The sequence below is a fragment of the Pinus tabuliformis genome, chromosome 4_1 (assembly GCF_031772625.1).
Source record: "Pinus tabuliformis cultivar Carrire ecotype Pingquan chromosome 4_1, CPIR1, whole genome shotgun sequence".
Lineage (NCBI taxonomy): Eukaryota > Viridiplantae > Streptophyta > Pinopsida > Pinales > Pinaceae > Pinus > Pinus tabuliformis.
This window is the reverse complement of record NC_142303.1, coordinates 287,340,851-287,355,158: the sequence shown is the minus strand read 5'-3', so window position 1 is coordinate 287,355,158 and position 14,308 is coordinate 287,340,851. Positions and strand designations below refer to the sequence as shown.

Sequence of the window (14,308 nt, the reverse complement as noted above, 5' to 3'; positions counted from 1 at the left end):
CTCTGTACCGCTTGAACAGCAGCAAGCGCTAGCTTTTCAACGTAAGAATATTTACTTTCTGTATCATTTAAGTTTTTACTTAAATAATATACAGGATGTTCAACTCCATCGACTTCTTGAACTAAAACCATCGCAATGGTTGTATCTGCTGCAGCTAGATACAGGTTAAAATCCCTAAGATAATCTGGGGCGTACATTAATGATGCTTTTACTAGAGATTCTTTCAAAGCGTCAAAGGAAGCTTGCGCAACCTGGTCCCAATCGAAGGGTACATCTTTTTTCAAAAGACGTGTATAACCTTTAGCAAGTTCTGCGTAATTTGGAATGAACCTCCTCAGAAAGTTTGCTTTCCCTTGGAGTTTCTGAATCTGAAGCAAATTCGAAGGTGGAGGCAAATTGATGATTGCCTGAACCTTACAAGGGTCGAGACGAATCCCATCTTTAGAGACTACAAAGCCAAGTAAACGACCAGAACCGACGCAAAACACACACTTGTGTGGGTTGAGTCTTATCTTGTAGTGTCGGCAACGTAGAAATATCGCTCTTAAATGCTGCGGATGATCAGTCCGCTTTCGCGAATGAGCCGGAAGATCGTCGAGATATGGTTGAACAATGCTCTTGATGTCATGGAAGGCATAATTCATAGCCCTCTGAAAAGTCGCCCCTGCGTTCTTCAAGCCAAAGGGTAATTTTCGATAAGCGAATGTGCCCCACGGACATATAAATGCAGTCTTTGACTGGTCCTGCGGGCGGATATTAATTTGATTATACCCGGAGAATCCGTCCATAAAGGAAAAGATTTCACATCCGGCGCATTCATCAATTATCTGGTCGATGAAGGGTGTAGGGTAGTTGTCCTTCGGACAAGCTTGATTTACATCTCTATAATCGACGCACACTCGTATTGTTCCTTGTTTTTTCATAACAGGAACAATATTCGATACCCAATCGGTTAGAGGAACCGGGTAGATGAATCCAGCATGGAGAAGTTTCTCAACTTCTGCTTTAATGGCAGCGGCTTTCTTAGGCTGCACCTGTCGAAGCCGTTGTCTTACTGGTTTGACATCAGGATACATTTTAATTTCATGTTCAACGATACTCGAGTCGATGCCTGGCATTTCGTCATACGACCAAGCAAAGACATCTCTAAATTCGCGAAAGAGAGCGTTATATATTTCCAGTTCTGAAGGGGAACAACCTTTGCCAACATGAATACTCTCTACAATACCTGTTTTGGTCGAGATATTTAAGGCTATAGTCTCTTCAATATTGGATAAGTTTCGCTCAGAATCCACCGTGTTTACAGTATTTGTTAGGAATTCAAAGACTGAAGGGTGGTAAAGATCTTTCTGAGTATCTTCTTCGTATTCCGGAAGAAGGGAACGATGGTGGTGATCATTCCATGGTGCCCCCTCAATCATCATTGATTGTAAGATTCCTTCGTCAGTCCCATGTACTTTCGACCAAGGATCTAATGGGGTACCATATTCTCTAGATCTATCTACCCAAACGCTCGAAGAGCGCTGATCGGGATTCGCCTCCCAGGCATGAAACATTGATTGCTACAATATTTCAATGGGGCTTGGTGGCAAAACCATTGCATGATCCATAGCGACTTTGCCTTCTGTGTCTTTCAAGGTGGATACCATATTGCATGTTGCTACAAATGGTACATTTCCTATGCAACTAGGAGGTGGTAGCGCGAAAGTTCCCATCATAGTGGGATCTTTCAACAGACCTACTCCAATATCTTGAATCGACCGGTCGCTGCCATGGATCATGGGAACGCTTCCTGTAACTTGTGAACCATTAGGGAGGAAGTTTTGTTGATCGACGACCGTAATCCCTCCTTCAAAGGGGAATGCGATCTTCCTAAAATAAGTCGACACAACAGCTTGCATGGCATAAATCCATGGTCTTCCCAGTAGGATGTTGTAGTCAAGATTGCCATCAATGACTTCAACATCTATTTCTACTGTTTTGTTCCCTAGTTCCACTTTCAGGTTACTAAGGATACCGTAAGGGGTATATGTCCTTCCGTCGAATGCTTTTAATGTTGTCGATGATCGCGACAAGGTTGGAGATCCTAAAGTTTTCCAGCAACTCATCGACATAATACATGTCGATGCCCCCTCATCAATAATCGTTCTATGAACTGTTTTGTTGAGGGCTTTCACTTGGACGAGGAAAGCTAGTTGAGCTGGTAACTGAGGATCATACCCTTTGTGATCAAAGGATACCAGATTGGAATCTTTAGGATCCACCCCACCAATTGCTGATAACAATGCCTGCCTTTGGGATGGGCAATGTTGTAGTACCTCAAGAGTCGACATAGCAGATGGCGATTGCGCCAAATCTTCTACTATGTTATAATGCTGTGCCGCTCTGGCACGAGGATTAAATGTCGACTTGTGTACTACTCCCTTTGGCGGTTTTATCGTTAATTCATGCGTGATGGGGGGTACAACTTCTGCCGAAGTTGTTGTCGAACTGCTAGGTTGATCTTTACCTTTATCTTTCGACACCTGTGGATTCCCGTAATCTTTGTTCCTTGTCGAAATCAAAGCATCATTTTGCTGTTTCGAAATCGACAACATAAGTACTTGAGACGGGGAAGCGTTTCCACTATCAACCAGATTCTGACCTGGGTTAGGAAATGGATCACTTGACACAGCTGAGGTATGCGGACTCTTAAAGAACCTCTTTAGCTCAGCTTTGAATGGGCAATTCTTAGTGTTATGATCTTTGTCATCGCATATTTGACATGGATTCGGTTTCCTATTCCCAGGAGGGTTCGAAGAATTTTTCTTAGGGGATGACTCACCTTGTTTATTCTTCTTCCCTTTGTTTTGTTTCTTCTTGCTTCCTGGTTGATTGGTTTTTTTGCCTTTATCTGTCGATACGGCATTTACTTCCGAAGCAAGAATTTCCTCATGCGCATTTTGATTCAAATCCTTACGGGCCTTCTTTTGATTGGCCCTTTTTGGATTTGTGTTTGCCGTGCCAATCACGCCATCGCCGGCATGAGAGTCACTATTTGATTTAGGAGGAGGAGGGATTGAAAACTCTGGTCTAGGGGCGTCTGGTATTTTGTCATAGAGCGTGCCGGACTGAGTATATACTAAGTCCAAATATTGCGCGCGAGCAATAACCTGCTCTTCTGTTACGACTCCCCCCTTTGCCACATCTTCCGTTATGGCCGGAAGTAACGACTTTATAAACCACTCAGCTAAAAGCTGATCAGGAACGTATGTTTTAACCATTCTTCGTCGACGTCGCCACTCATGTATATGATCTGATATATGAGTGGCGGTTGTCTGCTTGAAGTTGGTCAATATCTCTGTTCCCGTTTCATACCTTATTGGTAATTGAAAGTGGGTTAAGAATGTCGTGGAAAGGGAGCTAAAATTGTCGAACAAAGCTCTTGGCAATTCTATATACCATTTCGCCGCTGGACCTGTCAATGTCCTCTGAAAGAGGCGAAGCCTTATCGAATCATCATTTAAAGTGTTCGACGAACACCATAGATGAAATGTCATCACATGATTCGACGGGTCTTCACCTGGATTTCCATTGAATTTAGGAATGTCGGATGGAAGTTTGTGCGGGATCACTGGCCACCATGGGGCGTAAGCGATTGGATCATTGGTTAACCGATGTAAATCAGGCAACTCTAAAGTCGCCACGAATGGTAACTATTGATTCAAGTTAGGGGAAGCGTAACCAGGGTACGATGGAATTGCCTGAACAGTTGGTCTTTGCATACCAGCATAATGGAGTTGATGTTGGTATGATTGATACGGTTGATGGACTTGACCACTATAAAGTGGTTGATTTTGGCCATTTTGGATATATGGTTGTCCAGTATTCGCAAAGATTTGCTGTTCAGAACCTTGGTACACTTGTTGGAATTGTGGCTGTTGGTATTGTACTATCCACGGTTGCGATACCATGGGTTGTTGTGCTATACTAACCATTGGACCAAGATGTGGGGTGATTGTACCCGATTGTACTTGTGTCGCCCCACCAGTAGGCGATTGTGGTTGGGTCGCAGGGTCAAGGGGCTGTTGCATGAGAACCTGAGAAATCTGAGGTTGACATACAACAGGCATCGTTTGAACTTGCGACACGGTTACAATAGCCGGTGTAGTTGGGATGTTCGTCACAGGTACACACTGTTGCATAGAATATACAACTCTTGGTGGCTGGGATAGCATATGTACCCAACTACTTTTGCAATTCCACCATAACTTGGATAAGGTTGAGAACTCCCGTATGGGTACCCTCCCGGAGGGGGTAATGAAAGGGCATACTGCCCCCCATACGGTGGTAATCCAGAACTCAAGGCAATTGATTGTCCTGGAGGACTGGATGGCCTAAATTGATTCCCAAAAGGGTCAATTTGTTGAGTCTCACCATAAGAGTTACCAGACATTACTCCGGAACAAACAGGAACAGACCATACTGCCGAGATAGTCCCTTGGTGGACTCCTTCTAGCGACTGAGAGCTAGTTGGGACAGATGGTATGCCGGCGAACATTGTTGGATTTGCAGCAGGTAATTCTGCCGTCGTCGTGTCATTGGACACAGTCCTAGATGTCGACGGTTGTTCAGACATTTTGAGTCTATCCAATTGATTGCCTAGTGATTCTACAGGAACTTCCACTGGTGATGGACAAACTTCTGTTGTAGCAGGAAATAGAGTGACCCCTACTCCAAAATGAGTTGGAGTGGATACTTGCGGTTCCTCTATAATTTCCTCTATCGCAATCAGACCAGGTGGAAGAGGAAGACCGTCAGGTCCGTAAAATATTTCCGGTGCCGAAGAAGGGGTTGTATCGACAGCGACAGATGTTTGAGGAACAAAACTCTCTGGACCGGTTACAGATGGAACTGGTTCAGTTATACAAGTATTTGCCCCCAGACTAGGATCAGTATTACTGTTCTTCTGTGGCGGTTGAACTTCTTCTATAGAGGCAGGGTTTCCGGAAATGTTTGGAGTAACCAGAATCTCAGATGTTGTTGGAACACTTGTTCTAACTTTTAAAGGAGATTTTGAACTGGTTCGACGAGCTCGCTTTGTCCGGACTGTTTTCGATTCCGGAGACAAAGACGGTTGACTCGCAAGCCTCCGAGAACGACGGATATTCAATTGAATTTCTTCCACGATTGCGGATTACTCGATCAACTAAAATATAAAGGGGAAAATTTGTGTTTCCGATTTGAATGAATGTTATTAGACGCCTTTAGACATAACTTTGCTTTTTCATGTTTTAAGAGTCGAGAAAAAGCTAAAGATGACTCTAGTCTCCTTCGATGTATTAATGAGCCCGAAGTGACAAATGCTCGGTTGGACCTTTTCAGTTATAGAGTTTGAAAAGGGCCAAAAGAAACTGCTCTGGAGATCTAGGCAGAGGGTGTGCCAAACCTTTCGCGAAACCACAGAATACGTTTTACGGTACGGGTGGTCGATCTTCGTGAATGCTGTGTTCACTGCATCGCGATCAGTAGGGCGGCCGACACGGCTTCCTAAGGATAAAGGATAAATGCCTATAGGGGTCTCCCAATATATACGCGACGGTACGTGGGAGCACAAGTCCGTATTAGTGCTATCGTCCCTCAGGAGGAATCACCCACCTTCGTAGAGATCGACAGTCACTACGTTTAACGACGCCGGAACACGTCTCTAGCTTAGACCTCTATGTGTTTGCGTTATTTTTCAATGCGTTGTTAGGTTCATTCAGTATATTTTAAGTTGATCTTTTTAAAGTTTGCCTTTCAAGGTTCACCACGAGATGTATATGAAAAATTCCTAAATGCAGCCTAAGATGAGAAGCAAGCTTTTTCAAATCTTTTTGACTGATGAAAATCTTAACTACTGAGGGAGAAGGAAGGCATATCTTTTCACACAGTTCATACAGCACAAACTAATGCACTTTCTCCTAAATCATCATGCAAACTTTTTCAAATGCAAAATGCACGATGCATGTATTTTCTTTTCCCTTTCTTAATGTTGATGTATTACAAAAAGAAAGTTGTTATTTAACTTTGATTTCGATTTAAAGCGAAAACAAACAAGTTTGTCCAAAATCAAAAGACACCTTAAGATTTACTTGTTTAGTCACTGGAAATACATGAAATCAAACCATAATGACGAAACTAAAAAGACTAATCAGCTATGGACAACAAACAAGCTAACTCTTTAGACCAGCAAAATGCCTAACACAGGTTCAGATCTAAGAGGCCAAAGCAAGACTAGTTCACTTTCGTTATGGGAAATTGTAAATGATGTAAGAAATACAAAAGAACAAGTACAATTTCGTTATATAACAGAGGCGGAATGATGGCAAGTAAGGTTGGTTTCAGAACAGGTACAAGACTGGTAACTGGCTGCAAAATCTATAGTGAAAACAGGCAAGAAAAAGGGAGGAAACCCCAAATGCACAAGGCAAAATTGGGCCAACGCAGGTGCTGCACAGCCAGTCTGGCTCTCAGCGCAGGTATCCCCTTCGGGACCTGCGTTGCAAAGCAGGTAGCCTGTGTACTACCTGCTTTGGAAAACGAAAGTTGCGTTTTCTCAGTTTCCGGGTCACAATTTTCTCAAAAATTCACAGTTTTTGCTCAAATCGGAAGCTATCAGTCAAGCACACACTAAGGGATGACAAGGAAGATGAAAAGCTATCACTAAGAGCTTACAAGGATCCTTGTAGATCAGCTCTTCAAATCATGAACATGCTCAGAAATGAGCTAGAGTAGCTGCCCTCTACTTCGCTTTTGATATAGTCAAAAGCGTCGCCAGTTTGTTGTAGGGAAAAGTATCTGACTCGGATGACCCTATCCCACTCTAAGGGTGATAGTACCTCAGAAACAACTGTAAAGAAAACTACTTAAGGTTTACTTCTTTACGAAAGCAAGAGAGAATGAAGAAATGCACTAACCGTTGCCTTGCGCTTAATGTCAAATCCAAACTCTTCTCTTTGCTGCTTGCTCCCAGCTCCTTGCTCTTTTGCTGGCCCAGCTACAATGAGATCCTGCAAAATAACAAAGAAGGAAACTACAAGAAGCATGCAATCATAACTGATTCAAGGATTAGCATAAATCAAATATACAATTATCACAATACATCATTGAAACAAGTGCATATAGAAGAACCTCAATAGCTTTTATTAATGGAAGAAGTAAAGTTCTGAGAATGTTACAACCATTGAAGGCCCCAATCCAGCAACACCTCCCAGCAGAAAGAATTTCTCCTCTTCACCTCCTTCAAGCAATCACCCAATAGTTCTATAGTGAAACCAACAACATATCATTACTTTGCACAAAATTCCAGCCTCCTGAGCTCATAGGAGAGAGCTCAATATATAGATGAATTGAGAAAGGATGAGTCAGCTTGCAACTGATGTGTAGTTGCCTTGTGTCCTCTCTCTCTTCAGTTGATCTTCAGTTCTTGAGTCCACTTGGAGAACCTTGCTTCCACTTGGAGAAACAGAGCTCTGACTCATCACAAGGCGAAATCCCTGATCCAAGTGTCATTTTTGGAAGATTCCAGAGCAATGACTCAGTGTGCCACTTGTCCCATCTCGCTCAGCGCAGGTGGCCTTTGTTCTACCTGCTTTGCAACGCAGGTACACCATGGAGGAGTTGAGTTTCAGCGCAGAAGCCTAGTGGAGCACCTGCTTTGATTTCAGGATTGCTTGTTTTTTAGTGTTTTCAGGTGGAGAACTGATCTCAGAGCTGTTGGTTTGATGACCTTGTTCCTCTAGGGGTAGGAACATCATGTTTAGGGACTTTGGATCCCTTGGATTATTGACAATTCATGCCTGATGCTGTAAGGCACAAAATTGTCTATAACAGTTATGCATTCAATCCCTTTCCACTGTACAACGACACACCATGGATGACTATCCTATTGCCAAGCCACACATCGACAGGGAAGTCACGATCCAGGGTGTCGGCCCCAACTGTGGTCATCCACACGGCCACATTTGCAACTGACTGAGCCTTGGTGCCGTCGTTACCTTCTGACGTAGAAACCAACACCCCCGCTTCACTGCCTCGAAGGTGCCGATCGCAAAGTTGTCTATAAGATATGGAGAGTTACCTCCTGCGATTGACATAGAAATAACATCTACTCCATTGTCTAGTGCCTGGTCGATACCAGAGGCTACATCTGAATCAGTGCAGCCAGAGGTCCAACAGACCTTTTAGACTGCAATACGTGTCTGGGGCACTATTCCTTTGGTGATTCACCGCACATATCCCATCACGCTAGCTCCCTCAATGCCCTGGCCAGTGGCAATGGAGGAGGTGTGCATGCCATGGCCTTTCAAATCCCACGCTGAATGGAACTTCTCGATGGTGTCATCATCCAAGGTACCATACATTATTGCGTAGCCTTACAGGAAAACACACACTCCTACCAGCTTCCAGTTGTAGACAATATTGTTGAAACTATCCCCACTCTCACATTCGCTTTTCCAGTGCTTGGGAATGGGCCCCATCCCCTCATCGTTGAAGCTCCACCGTTCTTGTCAGATTCCTGTGTCGGAAACCAATCACCACATCAGAGCCATAATTTGAATACACCCACAGGTCGCTTCCATTTGGCATGTCAAGGCCGAGGAAGTGTGGGGACCACGTCGTCTACAGCTATCGTACCTGATCCGGGAACATGGCGAGAACGCCTGGTGTTTTTCCCATCCGATTGGCTTCCTCCTCTGTCAGCGTTACCGAAAAGCCATGGAACACCGTGTTATAAACATGAAGCAACCGAGCATGGTCTCGTTGTGCACCCAAATGAGTGCATGATTTAGCTTTGATAGTAGCTACAACGATTGATCTGTACCAGTGCTCGTGCGTCGAAAAGATGGTTGGTTTTGAGTTGTGGCCAACTCTAACAATGAATGTCTTGCGTGTGTCGTTGCCATTTTCGACCACCAATTGTTGACAGAGACACAGTACTAATAACAACAATGGCCTTGAGATTTCCTCGGAAACCAATGTAGAATTTCGTTTCATCGACTCTATATCAATCTACGCCAATCGATTTACTAAATAACAACCCTGAAATAGAATAGAAGGCAAATCCATATATATATGACACGCAAGATGGTAGATCCAGATATGTATAAAAATTAAAACTCTGAAATACGCTATCTTGTCACACTTATGGTGATTTCATTTGAACATAAATTAATATTTAATTATCTAGACCATTTTTAGAATATTAATTTATTTATATTGATTATGAGTCATTTTAGGATAGTCATTTCCTATCCTAGATTTGAAAAACTAGGAAAGTGGGGTTATTTAGGAATTAAATTAGGAAATTTGTTACAATCACTTTTTTAAAATATTAATTTAATTCTGTAGAATAATAGTTATTTTATGATATTTATTACTTTATTGGAATCACATTAAATGTAAATGAACACTTCTCACATGAAATAAACTAGCAATATCATCTAGAGGTGCAAAGGAATGCCCCAATTAGAGAATGCACAAGTCAAATATATTGACCATGAAATACAATGAAAAATTGAAACAAAATATTCCAAATGTGGAAAAGAAATCAAACTAACCAAACAAAGACACACTTATTCGAATTTGTTGGTGTTTTTTTCCACAAGTCTAATTTTGTGATTGCATTTGGGTGTGAGCTTGAAGAGATTTCCCTTTAGGTGGAAGCATTGCTACCATTACACGCAATCCAAGAGTAGTATCTGTAAAAGTGGTTTTCATAGAAGGGTCTACCAACCAACAAATATTCATTAATAACACACCCCTTAAGGATAGGTAGTCGCAAAGTATTATTGACAATGCCACCTGCAAAATATCCATAAAGCTTGACGTCAATAGTATTTTCTAGATATTTATGAATTACACATATCACACGTCTATCTTTAGCTACGAAAAATACATGGATATGGTACTGCAAGGATGATGGTCATCATTACAAGGAACAAGGGCATACCAATGATTTCCCCATAATGCATATTGTCATAAGGCTCCTCTCCAGTAAGCAAATCCCACATTACAATGCCAAAATGAAAACATATCAACTTGGAAGAGAAAAAAAAATACCAAATAATTTGTGGTCTAAGTTACGAAATTGTGGTCTAACTTTAGAAACTTGAAACTGAGCATTCATATCATCAAAGATAAAAACATTTCGTTATTTTCCCTTTTCAGAAACCATACTACTTCTTCCATTTAACAACTCTCGAGCCATCCATAGAAGGGTTCCCCGCACACCACTTAAAACTAATGTTCGGTGTTTAATTTTGTATTTTTTGACAAACCTACAAAAAATTGTGCATGGAATTATAGATTGGTACAAATTGTATGGGACTCAGAGAAATCAAAATAGAATTTTTCCTAGAGGCCAACACTCATCTCCACCTAGACATTAAAGGTTAAGGCCCACCGTAACCAACAAATATCATAAATCCACAGAGTAGCTAACTCCCTTTTATTTTTTTACCTTGCATATAGGACGTTGGGGATCTCTCATGTTTACATATAGATTCTCACATTTCAAGTTAAAATGAACGATATTTTTGCCATGTAAGTATTCCATCCCAAAAGCAACTTCCATCGAGATCATCAAACACTTTTGATGATCAAATGTCCTGCAAAACTTGATACTTTATGTTATCATTTTAGTGTGCAAGGAATTTATCAATTTCCCCTTCTGTTTGGGAGTGTGAAGGCATGGAAAATTAGTCTATTAAAAGAATGTGTACCAGACTTATATCTATCCTTCTTGTACAAGACATGTTTGAGTGAGCCATTCACCATGTATTCTCTCACTGTTTCCAAGGAACTCCCTCATTCATCTCGTACAATACCATAGAATGCAACAACATTTGGATGATGAAGTTGTCAAAGGATGAAAACTTCCCTCAAGAAATCAACCCCCTGAATAAAAAAATTTAATTGAAATATACTCATTATCTAAATGGAAATGAACATATAGATTGATATAATGCAGCATACATAACTTCTATGGAGAAATCTAGAAAAGTTTTATGCTATTACCAAATGCTCTAACTCAAGTAGCTTTCCCATAAAGCAACTATTCTTTATCCATTTGATTGGAAAATTTGTTCCCCTCCATTTGCCATGACATACTATCCCAAAGGTGCTGGAACCAAGCTCTCTGAATTCTTCAAGGTCAACTTTTTTGATTGTCTGCTAAACTGCATGCAAGTACGAAGGAATGCTCAATATCAAACTCAAATAAATTTCATAAAAAGCATTTGCAAACATACATTAAAAGCAATTGGATTTCAAGGTACTAAAAAATAAATCTCTAAACCTGCAACTGCTCTAAACGATCGTTGCTAATAACTGTTACGGGCCAACTATCATCCACTTCTTTAGTATTAGGTCCCTTAATACTTGTTAACAAAGAATAAATATGCACACTATCATCACTAGTGGAAGAAAACAATTTGTTGGAAGCAACAATGGAAATAACTTTAATACCTCAGAGTTAAAATCAATAGTAAAAATAACTTCCTCCTCATTTGAGAGCGTTGTAGCAAGATAAATAGGTTGTTGAAGAGATGCAACAATGACTTCCTCAGCAATAAGATGTCTCTCTCCTTTCACACTCTCATCTAGAGGATGACATAGGGTTAAAGTTAAAACAGTTGTATTGTTCTCCAAATATGAGCAATGCATGAGGTAAAACAAACACTAACACATTTAAAGATATAGTAAAAACTATAATTTGTACAACACAATTTCTCCTTACCTTTCACTTTGAGATTTGATAAAGCCAATGTTAGTGAAGGTAGTCTTGCAATAAGGTTATCCTTTGTGGTGTCCAAATCTTGATAGGTTCCTCTCCTATTGCAGGAAGGTTAGTTGAAATAGAATTGTTGTTGGCTGGTGACAAACTGTTAGTGGAAAGGGATTCTGTTTAGGGAGAAAGTTCTCACACCTTGTTAGTTGCCACATAAGTGTCTTTTAAGTATTCACTGAATGAATCATACCCACATCTATTGTGTTGTGATGTTACAGTTGTAGAGTCAGAAACTCCAACTTTGAGATAAAAAAAAGAGACTGGTATTGGATCGAATATTGGAATGCACACCATTGTCATCAATTATGCTCTTCACCTGAAGCTACATACTATGTTGCTTAGGTATGTCTTCGGGTGAGGTGACAACTATGGATAAAAAGACAAATTCATTTATTTTATCAGAGGATCTATCATTTAGTAGATCATCCAAAAGAAGAAAGGACATATGTGTTGTGGGGGAAAGTATCCAACTCGGAATGACCCTAACCCACTCTAAGGGTGACAGTTCCTTAGCAACAGCTGAAAGCAAAGCTATCTAAAGTTTCTTCTTTATGACATGCAAGAGATAAAAGGGATAGATCCACTTACCGATGTCTTGCGCAAATGGTCGATCCTATCTCCTTTGTTTGCCGCTTGCTCCCAGCTCCAAGTCTTTTCACGGGCCCAGCTACACGAGATCCTGCAAATAAGACAAGAAAAGGAAACTACAAGAGGCATGCATGCATAAATGATTCAGGGATTAGCATAAATCAAAGACGCAAGTAAGACAATACACATTGAAACACATGCGAATAGAAGAACCTCAAATGCTTTATTAATATATGGAAGTAAGGTTCAGGCGGTGATACAACCATGCGAGGTCCAATCCAGCATCACCTTCCCGACGGAGAGAAATCTCTTCTTCACCTCCCTCAAGCAATCACCCAATACTCTCAGCTGCAAACCAACAACGATTCTTTGCACTAAATTCCGCCCTCCAGATCCCATGGGATGAGATCCTTATATAGAGTTTTGGAGTGAAGGCAAGTCATGTTGATGTGTGACTTGCTGTGCTCTTCAACTCCAGTTGTTCTTCAGTCCTTCACTTGGAGTTTCTACCTTCCACTTGGAGTTCTAGAAGCTCTTAACTCATTATTAGGCGAATCTTTTGATCACATGCCTTTCTGGAAGCTTCCTGGGCACTGGCACTTTGAGAAAAAGATTCCTCCACATGTCCAGTTACGCCCAACGCAGGTAGCCTTTGTCCTACCTGCTTTGCAACACAGGTAGCCTTTGTTGCACCTGCTATGCAACGCAGGTACCCTTTGGAGCAGCTGCTTTGATCCAAAATTGACCTGTTTTGAGTGTTTTTTCAGTGGAAGACTGATTTGCAGAGCTGTGGTTTGCTGACCTTGTTCCTCTAAGGGTAAGAACAACATGTTTGGGGACTTTGGATCCCTCAGATTATTGACATTTCATGCCCCATGTGGTGAGGCACAAAAATGTCTATAATAGTTGCCCCCTAAAGTATGAGGTCGTTTATTGGGTGAAATGCTTTATTAGGAGGATCCGAAGTTCATTCAATCGTCGGGAGGTGACCTGTAATAAAATACAATACAATACATCATTTTTCATACTTTCTTTTCATGATCTAGCTGAGGCGGGCATTTCCCATGCTCAGCTTTATAAATACATTTGTTGTACATAAACAGACGATCGTCTGATAGTAGACTGATAATTCTCTGCTTTTTTAATTATCATCCTTTTAGTAGGATGATCATCTGCTGCACATGTCTATGTTTTTATCTCCTGAATATATATCGCAGCCCGGATGGATGAAACTAGATCCGGGGTCTTCAAACTTCCGATCTTCACACTAAGTACAAGTCGATCCATGTGAGAATTTCTTGAAGTCGAACATGGAAAGACATCGCTTGATTACCAGTCAATAATGTAAACTGTTAACAAGCGCGAGAGGAATCACCGATAATGATGATGACCCTCAAGGTACTGCAGCACAATTCACGTGGCGTGAATATAGGATCTGACGTCGAACACCACGCAAAGTCCCCCGGTCGAAGGTCATTAACGTATACCTATCGTCGGAAGTGAGAAACTTGCCATTGAGGCATGCAAGCTTCAAAGTACTGAGGGGGTGTTCCTAGATCAACTTCTTGGATAGTGAGCTGATGTCGACAAGAAGCGATCCGTCAAAGGAGGGCCTTAATGAATCCCACATCAGTGACACGAAACGGAGCTAGTGATGATGGTGAAAACGATCTGTGAAATATGATTCAGGGTGGCGGTCATGGAAGGATGAAGGATGATGTATGGTAGTGGATGGAACCCGGTTGACACTTTCTGAATGACATCTCTTGAACATATAACGACACTGATGTGATGGATCGGTAGCATTACCCCATGTATGGATGGTATGGCGAGACCATGGTGAAGGGACCAGTGAATGATAATAACCCAACCCGATATTTACGGAGGCAAAAGTGTCATGTTCAAGAG

The 14,308-nt window shown here is 41.4% G+C and overlaps 1 protein-coding gene across 1 annotated transcript; it reads right to left on the bottom strand.

The window, feature by feature from the left end:
• Nucleotides 1-7,854: 7,854 nt before the first annotated feature.
• On the bottom strand, nucleotides 7,855-8,384 carry LOC149175387 (subtilisin-like protease SBT1.5). The gene is made up of 2 exons (XM_089421125.1): nucleotides 8,251-8,384; nucleotides 7,855-8,080 (listed from the first exon to the last, which is right to left on the bottom strand). The coding sequence occupies exons 1-2, from the start codon at nucleotides 8,382-8,384 to the stop codon at nucleotides 7,855-7,857; spliced, it is 360 nt and encodes a 119-aa protein (XP_089277251.1).
• Between the last annotated feature and the right edge of the window lie 5,924 nt (nucleotides 8,385-14,308).